This window comes from Squalius cephalus, assembly GCF_949319135.1.
Source record: "Squalius cephalus genome assembly, chromosome: 16".
NCBI classification, from domain to species: domain Eukaryota; kingdom Metazoa; phylum Chordata; class Actinopteri; order Cypriniformes; family Leuciscidae; genus Squalius; species Squalius cephalus.
The window spans coordinates 3179611-3199420 of NC_137137.1; the positions used below are offsets into that span (position 1 = coordinate 3179611).

At 38.2% G+C, this 19810-nt stretch overlaps 1 protein-coding gene across 1 annotated transcript in view; it reads left to right on the forward strand.

Annotated features, from left to right (window-relative positions):
- gcn1 (GCN1 activator of EIF2AK4) overlaps positions 1 to 17957 on the forward strand; it is a 52499-nt gene extending 34542 nt beyond the window's left edge. The window contains exons 41-58 of the mRNA XM_079896509.1: positions 587 to 783; positions 1566 to 1708; positions 2345 to 2462; positions 2609 to 2824; positions 4064 to 4228; positions 4568 to 4729; positions 5272 to 5364; positions 6367 to 6510; positions 6627 to 6896; positions 7712 to 7825; positions 8767 to 8997; positions 9994 to 10187; positions 11165 to 11279; positions 11983 to 12079; positions 12207 to 12355; positions 14296 to 14406; positions 14869 to 15090; positions 17828 to 17957. Of these exons, the coding sequence (XP_079752635.1) occupies positions 587 to 783; positions 1566 to 1708; positions 2345 to 2462; positions 2609 to 2824; positions 4064 to 4228; positions 4568 to 4729; positions 5272 to 5364; positions 6367 to 6510; positions 6627 to 6896; positions 7712 to 7825; positions 8767 to 8997; positions 9994 to 10187; positions 11165 to 11279; positions 11983 to 12079; positions 12207 to 12355; positions 14296 to 14406; positions 14869 to 15090; positions 17828 to 17953 (2867 nt within the window). The 3' untranslated portion in view covers positions 17954 to 17957. The remainder of the gene's footprint in view (positions 1 to 586; positions 784 to 1565; positions 1709 to 2344; positions 2463 to 2608; positions 2825 to 4063; positions 4229 to 4567; positions 4730 to 5271; positions 5365 to 6366; positions 6511 to 6626; positions 6897 to 7711; positions 7826 to 8766; positions 8998 to 9993; positions 10188 to 11164; positions 11280 to 11982; positions 12080 to 12206; positions 12356 to 14295; positions 14407 to 14868; positions 15091 to 17827) is intronic.
- Positions 17958 to 19810: the final 1853 nt, after the last annotated feature.

Consider the following 19810-nt stretch of genomic DNA (forward strand, 5'->3'; position numbering starts at 1 on the left):
CACACACACACACTACCAGGGCTTGAAGTGCACCTTTCCCCAGAGGACGACATGTGCTCTCAAAAGAAGAGACTTAGAACGTAATTACTCAATATATAGATTGTCCCTTTATTAGGGAAAACACAACTATTTAACTTAAAGGAACACGTCGACTTTTTGGGACTTTAGCTTATTCACCGCACCCCCCAGAGTTAGATAAGTCCATACATACCCTTCTCATCTCCGTGCGTGCCTTAACCCTGTCTGACACACCCACCGCTAGCCTAGCTTAGCACAAAGACTGGAGGTAGCAGTGCTTCTCCTTCTGAGAATATAGTTCCCAGTATGTATATGGTTAGAAGATGGCTGTCTCATGTTACCTTGTTATTTGTACACGCTGTGACTATACAAATCACAACATGGAAATAGGAAAATGTTGGCGTTATTTTGTCGCTTCTTGGGAGCAGTAGGCTAGCTGGAGCCATTTACCTCCAGTCTTTGTGCTAAGCTAGGCTAGCTGTGGGTGTGTCAGACAGAAATTAATGAATTAATGAATTAATTCAAATGAATGAATTGTATTAATGTTGTGCTGTATTTCCTCTGTTAGGTCTGGCTGAGGTGATGGCAGCGTTAGGTGTAGAGAAGCTGGACAAACTGATGCCAGACGTGGTCCAGACGGCCAGTAAAGTGGACATCGCTTCTCACGTCAGAGACGGATACATCATGATGTTCATCTACCTCCCGCTGACCTTTGGGGACAAATTCACCCCATACGTGGGTCCCATCATCCCCTGCATCCTAAAGGTCAGACAACATGTTTAAACACTTATTAATCGTTTCGCATTGTTTCTCTTCTGCGTTTTCAAGTTCAACAGAAGTTCAAAAAGACAATTGTTAAAAAGTATTTAAATTGTTTGATGTCAACATGAAATCAAAATTATGTGGTTTTATTTACTTTCTTAATAGAATAAATATAGATTTTATTATGAGAATGTTTATTTTAATAATTAAGCAAATGTTTACATTTTAATATTTAAGAATGTATTTTCTTACTAATAAATTGTTATTAAAGTGGTTAGTTTTTTTTCTAATATTTATTTATAAAAATAAATATTTCAATATGTATTTTCTTCATTTAAATATTAGTTAATTAATGTGAATTAATGTTTATTTTCGTTATATTTAAGAAAATACATATTAATAAATAAATAATTACATTTTTATTTATTTTCTTAATAAATTTTCCTGGTTATTGTGCATTGATGGATCAGTCCATGTTTCACTGAAGAAAAACTTTCATTAAAATGTAATAACTCTCGTTAACTGTATTTTAAGAACCCGGCCATGTGGGTGTGAAAAAATCTGAACTAATAATATCCTATTCTACTTTGCACAATTCAGTCAGGATGGCATTCATTCCTTGTTATTTCCCACTAAATATTGTTTCACTGTCAAATTCATAATTGCGTTGCATTACGTTACGTTGTTTATCCAGGAATATTGTTCTTATCTAGTCATAGATAAGCTGGTCTGTTTGATTGACACTGGGTAGATAAAGATCTCTCTGTGTGTGTGTGTGTGTTCAGGCTCTGGCCGATGAGAACGAGTACGTGCGCGACACGGCCCTGCGTGCGGGCCAGCGCATCATCAGCATGTACGCCGAGACCGCCATCGCTTTACTTCTGCCAGAGCTGGAGCAGGGCCTGTTCGATGACCTCTGGAGGATCAGGTACCACACACACACTCTCCCATCAGCCTTTTAAAGAGATAGTTCACCCAAAAAGTACCCCATGATTTACTCACCCTCAAGCCATCCTAGGTGTATACGACATTGTTCTTTCAGACGAATATAATCAGAGTTATGTTAAAAAATGTCCAGGCTCTTCCAAGCTTTATAATGGCAGTGAATGGCCGTTTATGTTTTGAAGTCCATCAAAGTGCATTCATCCATTATAAAAGTGCTCCACACGGCCCTGCGGGGGTTAATAAAGGCCTTCTGAAGCGAAGTGATGCGATTTGTGTATGAAAAATATCCATATTTAAAACTTTATCGACTAAAATAACTAGCTTCCAGCAAACGGCCTTGTTGCTCTTATGGTGTTGTTGCTCTTGTTGGCGTAAGTCGACTTGCATACGTCCGTTTGCTGGAAGCTAGTTATTTTAGTCGATAAAGTTTTAAATATGGATATTTTTCTTACACGAACACATCGCTTCACTTCAGAAGGCCTTTATTAACCCCCAGAGCCGTGTGGAGCACTTTTATAATTTTCATTTTTGGGTGAACTATCCCTTTAAATGGTCCTTCCTTCAGTCCACAAGTTCAGACTGTTGCTGGTGCTGATGCTGAGGGTTTGTGTGTTCTTAGATTCAGCTCGGTGCAGTTGCTAGGAGACCTGCTGTTCCATATCTCCGGGGTATCGGGAAAGATGACAACAGAGACGGCGTCAGAGGATGACAATTTTGGCACGGCCCAGTCAAACAAGGTAGCACATAATGAGCCCCTGGATTCATGGCATTCAGGACAGCTGTGCTTTCATTAGAATACCAAAATATATTCCTCACTTCCTGTTGTGTCTGTATTCTAGGAAATGGTGTGTGTAAATGTTTTATTTTTACTGACTTTCCCCAGGCCATCATTGGAGCGCTGGGCGCAGAGAGACGTAACCGTGTGCTTTCGGGGCTCTACATGGGCCGCTCAGACACACAGCTGGTGGTGAGACAGGCGTCTCTACATGTGTGGAAGATCGTGGTGTCCAACACGCCACGCACGCTTCGAGAAATCCTGCCCACCCTCTTCACGCTCCTGCTGGGCTTCCTGGCCTCCACCTGCCCGGACAAGAGAACGGTACAACAACTGCACTCCATTTTCAGCCTCTACAGAAAAACATGCATGTGTGCACTGCAAAAAATGCTTTTCTTACTTAGTATTTTTGTTTCTAGTCCAAATATCTAAAAATTCTTAAATCAAGATGCATTTACTAGATAAGTAAAGTTAGATAAGATATTATGTCTTGTTTTCCGGGGGAATTAATCAAAACTAAGTGAGTTTTTGCTTAAAATAAGCAAAATTATCTGTCGAGATAAGAAAAATAATCTTGTTTCTGTTTGAATTGAGATTATTTTTCTTACCCCGTGGACAGATCATTTTGCTTGTTTTAAGCAAAAACTCACTTAGTTTTGATTAATTCCGGGACTTTTGTGTAATTTGGAAATCAATGTGTATTTACCTTCATACTCATTGTGCTGTAATGTTTTTATCATTATTATTATTGTTATTATTATTATTATTAATTAAACTAGTTAGTTTTTTTTTGGTCTAGATTTTGATGATGAATTTGACTTTTATGTAATTTGTAAAGCATTGTGTATTTAGCATTATCCATATTGTGCTGTAATAATGCAGATTATTATGGCATAATAAAAAAAATATATATAATTGGTTTGGAAGGGGGTTAAGATTTTTTATATATATATATTTTTTTTTTTTTTTTTTTGATGAATAAAATACCATAATTGCTTTTATAGTAGGACTTATGTTGTTTGTAAATCAATGTGTATTTACCTTCATACGCATTGTGCTGTAATGATTTGTTTTTATTATTATTATTTAAAAGAGTTTTTTTTTTTTTTGGTCTAGATTTTGATTAATAAAATACAGTAATAATGAACTGTAGTAGGACTTTTATATCATTTGGAAAGCATTATGCAGTTAATAGTATTATCCACATTGTGCTGTAATAATGCAGATTAATATACCATAATTATGCCATAATGAAATTATGCAACACTTTTTAAAAGTATTATTCTACATTTTTTGTCCAATTTAAATTTTTCAAATGTATTTATTGATGAATAAAATACCGTAATGAATTATAGTAGGACTTTTACGTCATGTGGAAATCAATGTGTATTTAGCATTATCCGCATTGTGCCGTCATGTTTCCGTAATTTATTATTTATTTTTTCATTTTTTCATAATTATTAAATTTCTTTTCATCATAGATTTTGATGAATAACCGACAGTAATGCCTTGCTCGTGTTGTTAAAGTTAATGGTCTGTGTTTCCCCGTCTGTCCTGCTCCAGATCGCTGCTCGTACTTTGGGTGACCTGGTAAGGAAACTGGGTGAGAAGATCCTGCCCGAGATCATTCCCATCCTGGAGGAAGGTCTTCGCTCAGACAAGAGTGACGAGAGGCAGGGCGTGTGTATCGGCCTCAGCGAGATCATGAAGTCCACCAGCAAAGATGCAGTGAGTGGCAGCTAATAGAATAAGGCTCAGCTGCTTGATTTTGTTCATATCATTAGCCGAACAATTTGTCCCAGGAACTCCAAATGCGATCAAAATTGGTCAACCAATCAAAATGCGGCATGAACTCAACCAATCAGCATGTTCAGCGCCCAAGTCACACCCCTGAAAGTCCTGAACTTTGGAAAGTACTACATTCGGAGGGGGAAATATTTACCAGGAACTTCATTTAGAGCCTGGTTCCTGCGGTGGAACACACCGAATACCAGCCCAAAGTTCCTGGGGGAAGTTCCTGCGGTGGAAACACAGCTATTGATCATGTGACTGATGTTTGTGTGTCAGGTTCTGGTGTTCTCCGAGTCTCTGGTTCCCACCGTGAGAAAGGCGCTGTGTGATCCTCTGGAGGAGGTCCGTGAAGCGGCTGCTAAGACCTTCGAGCAGCTCCACGCCACCATCGGTCACCAGGCCCTCGACGACATTCTGCCGGCGCTGCTCAGACAACTGGTACTGCTTTCTACCCACAATCCTCGCCTTTACCTTGCACTACTGTTCTAAACACTACTGTTCACAAGTTTGGGGTTGGTAAGATTTCTTAGTGTTTTTGGAAAGAAGTCTCTTCTGCTCACCAAGGCTGCATTTATTTGATCAAAAATACAGTAAAATCTGTAATACATTAGAAGTGGATCAAAACCTTTCATCAAAGTTATACATGAATTTTGTCTTAGGACAACTTTGATTAACTTTTTTTGATCCACTTCAAATGCTGACTTCTGTATTTGCAAATATTATTTAATTTGAAAGATTCTTTGATGAATAGAAGGTTCAAAAGAACAGCATTTATTTGAAATATATATTTTTTTTGTAACATTATAAATGTCTTTACTGTCACTTTTGATCAATTTAATGCATCCTTGCTGAATAAAAGTATTGATTTCTTTAAAAGACGTCACACTTATAACCCTAGTTGCCAGTTTCTGTCACCCAAGCTGCTTTGAAGCATGTATGTTTTGTGAAAAGCACTCAAATGATTTTGCTTTTTGTTGCAGGAGGACGAAGAGACGTCAGAGTTTGCGTTGGATGGATTGAAACAGGTCATGGCTGTGAAGAGTCGGTCGGTCCTGCCTTATCTGGTTCCCAAGGTGAGTTCTCTTTACTAGTGTCCTCTTTTAACTAACCTGATTTGTAGACTTGTGTAATACTGGCTTTGACTAACTTCATAAAAGCAGCTTTTTCTGGCCAAGAACCGCCCACCATCTCACTGACATTTAAAGTGATCAACCACAGTTTTGGGGTTTTTTAATGTAATTATTTACAACATTTGTTTACTTGTTGCTAAACATCTCAATGTAAACTATAATATTTCAAAGATTTGATCTCACAAACCTCACTAAACTGTTGCTGCTCTTTATATCCACCCAATACTCCTTAAATCCGACTTTGTTTCCCTGTGCACAATGAAAATTTAAATTTATTCTATTGAAATCTATTCAAATTATACTACTGTATGTATATCCAACCTTACCCGGATACATATACAGTACACTCACAATTAGCAATATGCACTATTTTTTAAATCATCAGAATATTAGTCAGCGATATATTACAGTACATACAGTACACATACAGTACACTCATGTAAAGCGATATATACTATAGCAATTCTCCCCTGCCTGATTTTATCTATATGTTACTATATTAACTATATTATCGCCCAGCTCTATATATAAAGTTGCATAATATAAGTATGTCCAACTTTATCCACATACATGCCGTATACTCATGTAGGGCTAATATACTTTATAGCAAATCTCAACGGCTTGATTGCTTGTATCATTGCAATATTTATACTATACTGTGTAATCACCCAGCTTTAATTTGCTAAATGCAACTATAAGGCATTAATATGTTATAAACATTTAGATTATGATTTTCTGTAAAGCTGCTTTGAAACAATGTGTATTGTAAAGACTGCTGTATAAATAAATCTGACGACTTGATCCCGTGGAACCAGCCAATCAGATTGGAGCTTGCTGCATTGAGAAAGCTCTTACCATTTTGAGATCTGTGGGTGTTTTGTCTCAGCCTGAGACTAAAATATTCCTTGCACTTGTTTAACTGTTATTTTTTTTTATCCTCTATAGCTGACGGCTCCTCCTGTAAACACGCGCGTTCTGGCCTTCCTGTCCGCGGTGGCGGGAGACGCTCTGACGCGTCACCTCGGGGTGATTCTTCCCGCGCTGCTCTCCTCTCTCAAACACAAGCTGGGCTCAGAGGAGTGCCTGCAGGTGAACACCGCAGCTGTCAATCATTCATACTGACCAATCAGCTCTTACTGAAACGGAAATGATGAAGAATCAGAATAGATTGATGGTGTAAATGTGTCTTTTATGGCCTTCGTCAGGAGCTGAGCAACTGTCAGACTGTGATCCTCTCGGTGGAGGATGAGGTCGGCCAAAGAATCATCATTGATGATCTCCTGGAGGCCACGCGAGGAGCAGACGCGGGGCTGAGGCAGGCGTCCGTCACCATCCTCAACGGCTACTTCTCTCGAACACGACTGGACTACAGCGTTCACACACGCACACTGCTGTCCGGCCTCATGCGGCTCATGAACGACCCCAACCCAGAAGTGCTCAGCCAGAGCTGGGAAACCATCAACTCCATCACAAAGGTAAGCAAAGCTTTCATCCGTGCAGATCTTCTCAAACACCCTGTTTATACCTGGTTTTATCATCTCATGTTGATCATAAGACACGAGTAGATTAGTTTCATGATTCTTGACCTTTATTATGAGACTGTTCTCTGATTACAACTTCTGTAGCAAAAGATAGTTGGGAAGCTTGATTCACTTAATCGATTTAACCTCACTGAAACAGATTCACAGAAGCTTCTTTTATATTAAAATGTATTAGTGAAGTATATGTAGGTAAATATTGCAGTTTATTACTATGAATCATTATATTGTTGCTTATGCACTACCATTCAAAAGTTTGGAGTCTATAACAAAAAAAAAATACAAATAATTTCAAATAAATGCTGTTTCTTTTGAACTTTCTATCTAAAAAATTAAAAAATGTATCACAGTTTCCACAAAATATGAAGCAGCACAACATTGATAATAATCAGAAATGTTTCTTGAGCAGCAAATCATCATATTAGAATGATTTCTGAAGGATCATGTGACACTGAAGACTGGAGTAATGATGCTGAAAATTCACAGGAATAAATTACATTTTAAAATGTATTCACAAAAAAAAACAGTTATTTAAAATTGTAATAATATTTTTGATTTTACTGTATTTTTGATCAATTGAATGTGACCTTGAAGAGACTTCTTCCTCTTATATGCATTACATAATTTTTGCTACAGCTAGGATTAAATGGGACATGTGATGAAATATGACTGTGGTATCTGGTTGCTACGTTTCTCTCTCTAGTTTCATTATGTTTGGGGTTGTGAATATAAAACTGTGTGTGTTTGTGCAGAAACTGGATGCTGCCAGCCAGCTCTCCATGATCGATGACCTGCACAGGGACATCCGCTCTGCTGCCGCTGAGGTCAAAGGTCAACACTTGCCTGGCTTCTGTCTGCCCAAGAAGGTGAGCATCGCTTAAAAGAGTCAAACTGCAGAGCAAATGTCAGCACATATCATCTCTGATGGCACATAATCAATTTAGAAGTGTTCAGAATGACACTGTCTTACCTAAGAAAGTACTGGGCAATATAAGGCAACTGCATGGGTTAGGTGTACATATGTACATGCGGAACATGACTGTAAAATAAAGTGCTAGCCAAATTAGATTAAAATTGCAAAATAACAATTGTTATGTTGAAGATTATAACTAGATGACACTCACTGTATTAAACATAGTGATGTAATTTGATAACACTGTAACAAAATACTACATATTGCACAATTTTACATACTATTTTTAAAAGTTGTAGTGATGCTAGCATACTGGATTAAGTACAATATGAAAGAGTGCTGTTATTGTTAACAAACTATTATAAATCTATAAATTTTTAATTAAAATAAAGCTGAAATAAAATAAATTATAAATATTAGATGAAAAATTTAAAGTAAAAAAAAAGCAAAGTACCAAAAAATATATGGAAGCTTGTTTCCGCTGAGGAATAAAAAGTTAAAAAAGCCAATTTTATTGTGCAATTGTGAGTTTACGTCTTTTTGTGCGAGTTATGTGAGTTTCTGCCTTTTTTTCTCAGAATTGTGAGAGATAAAGTGTGCATTGGGAGATACAAACTCACAATTTCAGAAAAAAAGTCAGTGTTGTGAGATGAAAAGTCGCAATTTCCGTTTTATTTTATTTTTTATTCCATGGTGGAATTACTAAACCTGAATTAAAAATAAAGCTAAATCGATAAATATGAAAAATAAAATGACAAAAGCACATCACAAAATTACTAAAATTAAAATGAGAAGCTGAAAACATTAAATAAAAGAAAAATCAAAATACTATAATAGTATATAAATATGATATGAAATGCTGTATGCCCTCTACTCAATATGTATTTCCTTCAGGGAGTGACGTGCATTCTCCCCGTGCTGAGGGAAGGCGTGCTGACAGGAAGTCCTGAGCAAAAAGAGGAAGCGGCTCGAGCGTTGGGAGGAGTCATTAAACTGACATCAGCGGAGGCGCTCCGGCCCTCTGTGGTCAACATCACTGGACCGCTCATCCGAATCCTTGGAGACCGTTTCACTTGGTCTGTGAAAACCGCTCTGCTCGAGACGCTCACTCTACTCCTGGCCAAAGTGAGTGTCCATCATGCCTCTGTCCTTATGTTGATGCAGACCCTTCATTCACACTCAAGATTTGTACTGTCAAAAGTACCAACTTTGGTACTGAAATTACAAAAATGTGACGCTTTGAGCGCGGTTGAGCGGAATCATAAACACCTCTGATTGGCCATTATGTTCGCGCGCTCATCGGATATGTCTGTGATTGGCTACAATGATCAATGCACGGGAGCGTTTGAGAGCACACAAGCTTTTGAAAGCACAAGCAGCCGTCTATCAGCGGACCGGCCCTGCTTTCAAACGCTCCCGTGTGTATCTGTGTAAGCGCTCGTTGAAGAGCGTCATTGATGTATATTTACACAGGGTTCCCACGGGTTCTTGAAATCCTTGAAAGTTTGTGAATCTGATAATAAACATGCATATATACAGTTCCTTGACAGTGCTTGAATTTATTTTGTGCAAGAAGTTTTCTAGAAAAAAATTCCATATTATTCCCTCCGGTCCGCTAATGTGTTATTTCGCCAACACTTCGTGGCCTATGCACACTAGCTTGCTTGATTTACATTAGTTACGCGCATTTACGCGTTACGTTAAGTGTTTCCCGCGTGAGGTACTTTGTGTTGTACGTTGCCATGACATTCACGCGCGCACAGAACTACTATGATGGAACCTCATTGTTTGTTGTTGAACACCACATATGTGTCCCCACATTTAGTCCTTGACTTTGAGGGTATTGGACCTGGAAAGTCCTTGAAAGGTCCTTGAATTAGAAGTTAACCAAGGTGTGGGAACCCTGTTTACAATATGTTTTTGAAGCGCTGATTCATCATAGCCAATCACAGACATATTTGATGAGCGCATGAGTACAATGGCCATTCCGAGATGATTGCGATTCTGCTCAACAGCGCTCAAAGCATCACATTTTTAAAATTTCAGTATCAACTTGGTACCGAAGTCGGTACTTTTGACAACTCTACTCATGATTACTCTGTGTGTCTGTGACCCGTACAGGTGGGCATCGCTCTGAAACCGTTCCTGCCGCAGCTCCAGACCACCTTCCTCAAGGCTCTTCAGGACTCGAGCCGGGCCGTGAGGCTTCGGGCCGCAGAGGCTCTCGGTCAGCTGGTCGCCATACACACTAAAGTAGATCCACTGTTCACCGAGCAGCTGGCGGCCATACGCAACGCTGAGGACTCTGGAGTCAGGTAGAGTTTACGCTTCCTCCTTATTTCGAGGTTTGCGTTCTCGAGTGTTGTTGTGCGAATGAGCAGCCGGAGCGCGTTAAAGGGATACTTCAGCGATTAGCATTAAGCTTTGTATCAGTAGAAACCCGCTAGTATTTTCGAATGACCGTGCTTCCCTCCCTCATGTCCCCCTGAGACGAGAGATTTCTGTATTGTGTGTCTGGAACAAAAACCTCAGATGACGCAAAAATCATCATTTAGCTTCATCTGAGTCTCTTCTGTCCAGAGGCGAGAGACTCCAGCCAGTAGGAGGAGCTCGTCCCGCATGTGTTCAACCCGCCCATAGGGGGATCTCACGATAAAACGCCGTCTTTTCAGTTTCGAGTCCACTAGTAGCCTAGTTGTATCATTTCTCCCGATACTGCCCTCTGTAACCGGTAGGCGTGGCTTGGGAGTGTCCTCGTAGGGCAGCGAAGCAAGTGCATTCTGGGAGTTGTTGTCTTTCATCCACATGAGCCAAAAATACATTTTCTGGCTTTTCTCAGTCTAGAAGGCACCAACTTCTAAAATAATTTCACTTTTCTACTACATAAATGACCCAATTTAAATACACATTCATCTTTCCATCGGTGAAATATCTCTTTAAGAGTCTTCTGTTAGAACGGTGTCGTGTTAGCGGCCCCTAACTTAATAACTAATGATCTTTTCAACGGAAGTGAATCAATCAAAACTAACTTTAGCTGGACAGTAACTTTATTCTAGAGCTGCTGTAAAGCCAAAACAATCTCTGTTGCTTTATTTTCCTATTATCACTGTAAAGCTGCTTTGAAAAAATCTATATTGTTAAAAGCGCTATATAAATGAAGCTGACTTGTCTTGACTAGAACACTATTCAAATACACTATTTCTTGTTCGTTTCTTTGTTATTATATCAAAGTTTGTCAAAAGTAAAACTGTAGTTGTGCTTGTCAGTCACTGTGTTATTGTTGGTGCTGCAGGGAGACCATGCTACAGGCCCTGCGCTTCGTCATCCAGGGTGCAGGGGCAAAGGTCGACCCCAGCATCAGGAAGAACATCACCACCACACTGCTGGGCATGCTGGGACATGATGAGGTACAGCAAGTGTTTCATTTTGTTGTTTGTTTACTTGAGAGATTATAAATCATTCAAAATTCAAGTAAAGACTAAAGTTCCATTAGTTAAAAAAGTTTAGTTCACCCAAAAATAAAAATGTATCCCATGATTAGGTGTATATGACATTCTTCTTTAAGCTGAACAATCAGAGTTATATTAAATAAAATCCTGGCTCTTTCAAGCTTTAAACCACTTTTGATCTTACAAATATAGTAAATGTTAAGATTAACATTTAAATAAGATTAATAAATGCTGTAGAATTATTGTTTATTGTTAGTTCATGACAACTAATGTAGTTAACTAATGCTTAAAAAATTAAAACTTATTGTAAACTGTTACCAATAGTATGAAGACAACTTTTAAGTTTATAGTGTTTTAGTAGATTTTGAAAATGACTAACTAAGATTAATAAATTATTTAATAGTATTTTTCATGCTAACGAATGTAGTTAACTAATGTTGATAAATGGAACCTTGTTGTTTTTACCAAAATAAAAGTTAATTCATATTAGCATTTGTGAATGTTATTATGATTATTTTCCTATTCATTTTTGTTTTTACACTTAAAGACACAAGAATGTGAATGCATGTGTTTTTGTCTTTATAACAGTATCTAGCACAGGATGTGGTTGTGAGAGTGTCATTGTCGCCTTACCTTTCTGTGTGTGTGTGTGTGTGTGTAGGATGCCACGAGAATGGCCTCTGCAGGCTGTATTGGCGAACTTTGTGCCTTCCTGTCTGAAGATGAGCTCAAGAGTGTCTTACAGCAGCATGTCCTCGGTAAGATCACACACATCTCATGCACACTTCCTGGTAGAAGTTTGTGATGCGATGAGTCAAGAAAACCACTGTAATCCAGATCATATTATGCCCTTCTCCTCCGTCATATGCTTCTCTGTCTCTGTAGCGGATGTGTCTGGTGTGGACTGGATGGTGCGTCACGGCCGTAGTTTGGCTCTGGCTATCGCAGTGAAGTCCGCTCCTGATCGGCTGTGTGTGGATGAATACAGTTCCTCTGTGCTGGAGGCCGTCTTATCTAGTGCCACCGCAGACAGAGTAAGAGCTGTGTAATATCAGCATGTTTAGGAAAACGATGACAACAGTCAAAACTCTTGAATATTCAAACATTTGTTCATTGCATAAACCTTTCCAGCTTTGCTAAATCCACTGCCTTGTTTGCAGCTCTGTGTAGTGATTAAAGCCTGTGACTCCTGGACAGTGCTTAACACCAGCTAATAAGATTGGAGCTCATGATTTTCACAAGCGCTGGAGTTAAGACTTGAGTTTTATTTATATACGCTTTCCTGTCGCTCAAACAGTAGAGCGTTGGCACTTGCAACACCCAGGTCATGGGTCCAATTCCCAGAAAGCAAGAACTGATAAGAATGTAAATGTGTACCTTGAAATGCAGTGCAAGTCGCTTTGGATAAAAGCGTCTGCCAAATGCATAAATGTAAATATAGCGCTTTTCACGAAACACAGTTTCAAAGAAGCTTTACAGAAAATAATTTTTAGTGTTTATAATATTTTCATGCCTTATAGTCGTATTTATCAGATTACAGCTGGGCAATAATATTGTTAGATTTTGCCACAATACACGCAATCAAGCAGTTTAGATTTGCTATATAGTATATATCGCTCTACGTGAATATGTACGCTGATGAAATTAGATATGTATCCAACTTTATAAAAAGGGATATGCGATAATACAGTTTACATTTTGCAGTGATATAGACAATCAAGCAAGTAAGATTTACTATAGTAGATATTGCTTCACGTGAGTTTACTGTATGAACGAAAGTATAGTAAGTACTGTACTCATGAAGTATCAAACTCGTGAAGGCATGAAAGGGAAGTTGCGATAGTCTGTTCTTCCCTATTGTGCCGTATATCCAAGTCAAACAGATTCTAGAACAAGAACCAATGTAGGGCGGGGCTTGGTTTTCTTCATGATTGGATTGGATGGTTGTGGTTTGCTATTGGTGGATCTCATGTGAGTGACGGGTTATCCACCCTCGTCATCAGAGAAGAGAAGAGATGCTGCACGAGGGAGGGTTTCTAATTCAAGATTACGAGGCACATGAATAAAAAAAGAAAAGAAAGATATTCACGGATATATCTTTTATAATAAATACTGCAATACTACATAAAAATGAAAATGGACAATGTTTTTATGGTGATAAAACAGTTTACATTTTTCAGCAATGTAACAATCAAGAAACTACATTTACTTAGTTTATTATGTAGTGCATAGCATAGACTTGTATCTGTGGATCTGCTGATTGAAGGGGTGGTTGATTATGATTTCATTTTTCTAACTTTAGTTAGTGTGTAATGTTGCTGTTTGAGCATAAACAACATCTGCAAAGTTACAACGCTCAAAGTTCAAAGCAAAGGGAGATATTTTCTTTTAAAGAAATAGTTTTTTAAGGACTACAACAAACGGCTGGTAGAGACTACACCACATTCCTCCAGGGTTAGTGACATCACCAACCCTAGAATTTACATAAACCCCGCCCCCGGAACACGATTTATAGATTATTAAGACAGAATATGCTAATCAATGACTTGAAGATAACTAGACATAAGCTACATAAATTCACCAGCTAACATTAAGAAATGTCCTGTTGCTTCTACATGTTGTCACTTCTTCTTGAGTCTCTCCATCATTGTCTGACTCCAGTTTGAACATAAAAGGCTAAAAGTTTTTGAAATGTTCAGTGCATGTGTGTGTGTGAGTGTAAGCTGTTGTAGCTCCGCCCCCTGTGCCGGGAGCAGCAGCTCATTTGCACTTAAAGAAACAGACACAAAACGGTGTGTTTTTGCTTGCCCTCAAAAAATGACAATTTTAACATGATATATAAAAATATCTTTGGGGTATTTTGAGCTAAAACTGCACACACACACACACTGGGGACATCAGAGACTTATTTTACATCTTGTGAAAAGGGCATTATACCACCCCTTTAATTCTCATCGATGTGTGTGTTCTGCAGATCCCCATCGCCTGCAGTGGCATCCGAGCCATGGGTTTCCTGACGAGACACCAGCTCCGCACAGGAGGAACCGAGGCCGTGTCACCACGCATCATCACGCAGTTCGTGAAGGTGAGTCTGCATACAGCCTGTAAAGTGTTACCAAAAAAAGTATAATACGTTAACTAGAATGAACAAAAAGCAATTCATTTCTTACGGTATTTATTTTTGTTAACATCACTTACTAAAAATACAGTTAGTTCAGACTTATTAAATATGAACATTAAATGTGAACTTTTGATTTTATTCTTGTTAGTAAATGTTGAAATTACCATTGTTTGTTCATGTTAACTAATATAGTCAACTAATATTAACAAATTAAACCTTATTCTTTATTCTTACATTTCAAACTGTGGAATGCTACATAATATTGTGTTATATTCCATGCGGACAGAAAATGCACACTTTCTACAGTATATATGCTACATACTGCTTATTTAAAAGATGATTCTTAGTATGCCATTGCGAACGTACACAAACGCACATCAGAAGTGTTGATCTGTGAGTGTGACTCTGTCGTGGCTCCTCCCACAGTCTCTGCAGAACCAGTCGAGTGACATTCGTCTGGTGACGGAGCGCGTGCTGTGGTGGGTGTGCAAGGAGGCGGAGACTCCCGCTCTAGAGCCCAGTCTGGTCAAACCGGTCATCAAGGCCCTGCTGGACAACACCAAAGACAAGAACACCAGCGTCCGAGCCCAGAGCGAACACACACTCGTCAGCCTGCTGCGACTGCGCCAGGGAGAGGAGCGCATGCAGGTCAGTCATGTGTCATGGAAACAAAAAGTCAAGTCGCATTTGCTCATAGAGTGCTTTATACGATACAGACAGTAGCAGCTCTACATTAACTAAAGACATTAGTTATTCAGCTCGAGTCTATGTTGATTCAATTCAACTACAAAGCAGCTCTGCAGAAGACAATGGTGTCATTATCAGTGTTGGGAGTTACTTTTAAAAGTAATGCATTACAGTATTGTGTTACCCCCTTAAAAAAGTAACTAGTAACATTGTGCGTTACTATTCTCACCTGACTGAGGCTCGCTCGAGTCCAAGCTTTCAGGGATTTCTGCAGTAATGCATTCAACAACGATCACTTTCTTTTTTCTTTTAAAAACACATTCTGACCTCATTATGGCGGTTAATTTTTAATGCAGTCGTTTAAAAAGATTTTAAGCAAATAATTAAACTGAAAAGTAATGTACATTACTTTAAAAACGTAACTCAGATATTAATGTGCACATTTATAAAGTAATGCATTACTTTATTCGTTACGTCAAAAAAGTAATCTGATTACTTAATGTGTGTTATTTTGAATGCGTTACTCTGCAACACTGGTCAATATCCAGCTCAATTCAGTTCGAATCTGATAATGTCAGTGCAGTCTAATTCTATTCTGTAGAATTCTATTCTAATAATACTGAATATTAAAGGAGCATTTCACCCGTGGGAACATTCATCTTTATTGAAAGTGGGTCATATATGTAGTCGAAATGTAACGTGTATCGAGTTTGGTGCCTTCTTGACCGAGGAAAGACAAAGTAACTTTAGGGCGCATTTGTATGGTAGACAACAACTCCCACAATGCACCACATTGCACAGCACTGCAAGCCACTCCCACTAATTTTCACAACACAAACATCTGCGAACATCTGATTCAAGCATCAGACTTTCGAAATCCTCTTCTTCCAGATCATATTGAGTACCTTCCACCATTGTCGTAACTTCACAACTGGCTCCACAGCGCCTGTTAGCTTAGCTTAGCTTCCAAACAAGATGGCGGATATTGCTTTTAGTTTCTGCAAGTGAAGTCCCACCCACTGTTCTGTAATAGGTCTGTAGCGTGAGTGGGGAAATGAGGAACGAGTGTTTGTAATCTCAATCCCTCTACAAAGATATGGGACTTCCTGCTTAGAATGATGCAAAATGACGATTTCTACATCATTATAAGCAGGAACTGCAACACTGAAATCTGTATTTGTATGTGGAATAATGCACGACCATTCAAAAATATGATATGAGGCTTTCTAACGATATAAAGCTTAATGCAAATGGGTGAAGTGTCCCTTTAAGTGTCTTTTAAACTCTGACCAAACAAACCAAAGGCAAATATTCTCAGCTTGACCTTAAAGGGGTCATGAACTGGATTGTTTTATTATTTTATAATGTTGCCTGGGGTGCCTTTATAATGTTAGTATGATTTTTACATCAAAAATTGTCATCATTTATAAATAAAAGCCATTTTTCCCAGCCTGATTTCAGCCTTAGATTTGAACGCTCTGTTTTAAGGGGCGTGTCTGCTGTGAGACTGCAGTGCAAACGCCCACTGCTGTGATTGGCTGACATGCTTGCATATGAAATAGCTAGTATTACATGAACTCTCTCGAAAACGTTTACTACGTTTTTACTATTAGAGCTATCGAGATTAACAAATCGTGAAAAATATCGTTTCAAGCATTATATTTAAATCTATTCCATCACATGAAAGGTTGCAGCATGATGAGCACTGACTGAGCAGATGACAGACAGTCTGTTGATCGCGTGAATAAAGATCTTATCATTGCAACGCAATTTTTGCACTCTCACAAATGCTTACACCAAATCACAATGCAAACACGATGTGAATACACAGTAAGAGCTTCGTTGTGTAGTGTAAGTGTCATTATTTCATCACGAGTTTGGTAAGTGTCCAGATAAGCTCTCGCGGCTCGCGCTGTGCTGTTTGATTGACAGCTTGGGCGAATGGAAAGGGATCGTTCTTTGATCGCTTTCTGTATATAATTTAATAACAGTTTAAAAAAGATTATTTTCATAATACTACGAGAAATGATGTGAAGTTGATCGTTTAGTCACTGATGCATAAACAGTATTGAACGATTTTAAGAGAAATATCTGAACTTGAATAATTACACAGAAATCACTGATCGCAGATCAGGCATTAGAATACACATGGTTACTTACATGTTGCTGGCAGATCCGTCAGGAAATTGTGATTGACTGATTTAATAAAGTTTAACCATGCTGGAATCCGAAGGAAGCTTATGCAGACTGTCTTCTTCCACAAACAGGCACGCACAATATTTAGTAAACAGCATGTTTATTGCTTGGAAGTAGCTCGATCCGGTTTAGCAATCATCATGTCGTCCTATGTTATTTAGCATGTTTGGGCGAATCGGTGGGCGGGGCTAAACAGGCCGTGTTGAAGTAGGCGTTGATCTTCTTTTGTGGAGGCGGTGTTTTATCCTCTTTGACGTCATAGTTCCCCACTTTGAAAAACGAGTCGTTTGCTGAGCCTGATGTCTATAAAAGCTTTTATTGGACTAACAAGGTAGTTTTCAGTTCTGAAACTTACAGGATATTATTATAGTATGATGATCTCTTATGTCAAAAGCTCAAGGAAAATTTGATTTCTCAGTTCATCACCCCTTTAAAAGTCGCCTCGTGACCAATCACAGTGCAGCAGTTCAACTAAACTTTTGCATGTGTGAATTTGTTTCAGAGCATCAGTGCGATCCTGGACTCGGCCAGTAATGAGCTGCTGTCAGAATGTCACCGCAGATCCTTGAAGAAGATCTCCAGCCTTCCCGACTCCAACGAAGAGATCGACGACACCATCCTCACATGATTGACAGCTTCAGCCCTGCTTGTAGTCACTGATGTTCTCAGAGATCCTGCATCACACTCTCCTCACGCTAGCTTTGACTGTCCTCATCATTTACGCCACAAGGAAAGCCTGGGAAAGTATTTATTGAGCCGAGCCCCTAAAATCATCGTCTAAAATTGGCATTTTCCGTAATTCCTTGGTAATTTGTAAATGTGCATTTTTCTTTTGGTTTTCTTCTGAGAGATGAGGTATTAATTTGTGCCAATTCTTTACAAATTGATGTTTTGATTCCCTTTTTTATTTAGTTTTGATGGTGAGCAGTTCCTCGCTGTGTCAAGCTGTTGTAAACGTGTGTGTGTGTGTGTGTGTGTGTGTGTGTGTGAGAGAGCGCGAGAGAGACGCGTGAGCCATTAACAACCCAAAGGATGTGATGCTGATTTTTCCAGTTAGCGCTGTGTCCACAAATAATGGTTGTATGAATAAACAGAAAATGAAAACCTTGGTTTAATAAACGGTTTGACTTAAAGAAATAATGTTTGTGTTTTAATGCTTGACATTTTATGCATAATAATAACACAATATTAATAACTCACTGAAGTATCATTTCTAGAGAAGTTATCCACGTTTAAGACGCTGTACTCAAGATTATTGTCTGTGGTTTTACAGTTCAAGTAATTGAACTGAAATAATTCAGAAATCTAAAATGTGAGTTTTATTACACTGGATATTCTCTCAACTAACCTCATGAGGTGAATCCTGGGATGATTATAAATGTTATTTAAGGAGGAACATTTATGCTGGAGACTTTACTATACACTCAAAAAATCTGAAGTAAAATATCAGTTTTGTAGAAAAATAATATATATATATATATATATGTATATATTATATAAATTTCAGACACATCTGTGGATTTAGTGTCATCACAAACCCATATTCATGTCAATTTTGAGCTCATATTCAACACAATTCAGCCGATCCTGGGGAATAAAATCTGCAGTTTTCTGACAGACTGTCAAAGTTTAAACTGCTTTGAAAAGTTTTCTGGCTCTCACTGAGAAAGTGCTGAGATGACATGAATATATTTCTGTGTTGGCACAAAGGAAGAAAGAATGAGACAAAAAGGGCACTGTATTGGTACCATGGTATCAGATGGTAATATTTTCAACAATATAGTACTTGGCCCTCATGAGTAACATATAAATATCATGCTATATACAAGGTACTTAAGAACAACTTTTTAAAAAACGTTTTATCAACTTTAAGGTTTATTGGCTGGTAAAATGCTTAAACATTTTGCTGTAATGACACTTTAAATACAAATATGCATATATATATTACATCTATACACTGCCCGGCAGGGAAAGAAAATGCTGTTTGGATTTAAATATGCACATGTTGAGTTATTTAATATAAATGTGATGTTATTTCCATCATGAGGTGCATCAGTTTTTGGTCAAGATCTTGTATTATCAATCCAAGAGTCCAGCACTCTGTAAAGTCTCCTCCAGCGCATCACAAAGACTTCCACTGAATTTAAACTCTGGAAACTATTCTTCATGCATAATCACTGCAATAATGATCCAATCAAAGACTCTTAAGCATTTGCCTATTTAAATCCAAACAGCAACTTTTTTTTTTCTTTTCTTTCTTTTTTGGCCGGGCATATAAGGGTCACAAATAAAGATGCTAATATTAAGCTAACCTCAAGAAAAAAACTTGAAAAATATTTTGTAGTGTAGAAAATGTTAGCGTTTTGCAAATGAAAAATTACATCCTGACACTTAAATTCTTTTAAATTAAATAAAAAAAATGTTTGTCATTGACCTATTTTATAGATATAATTAAATGAGCGTGACATCCTTTGATCCTTCGTCA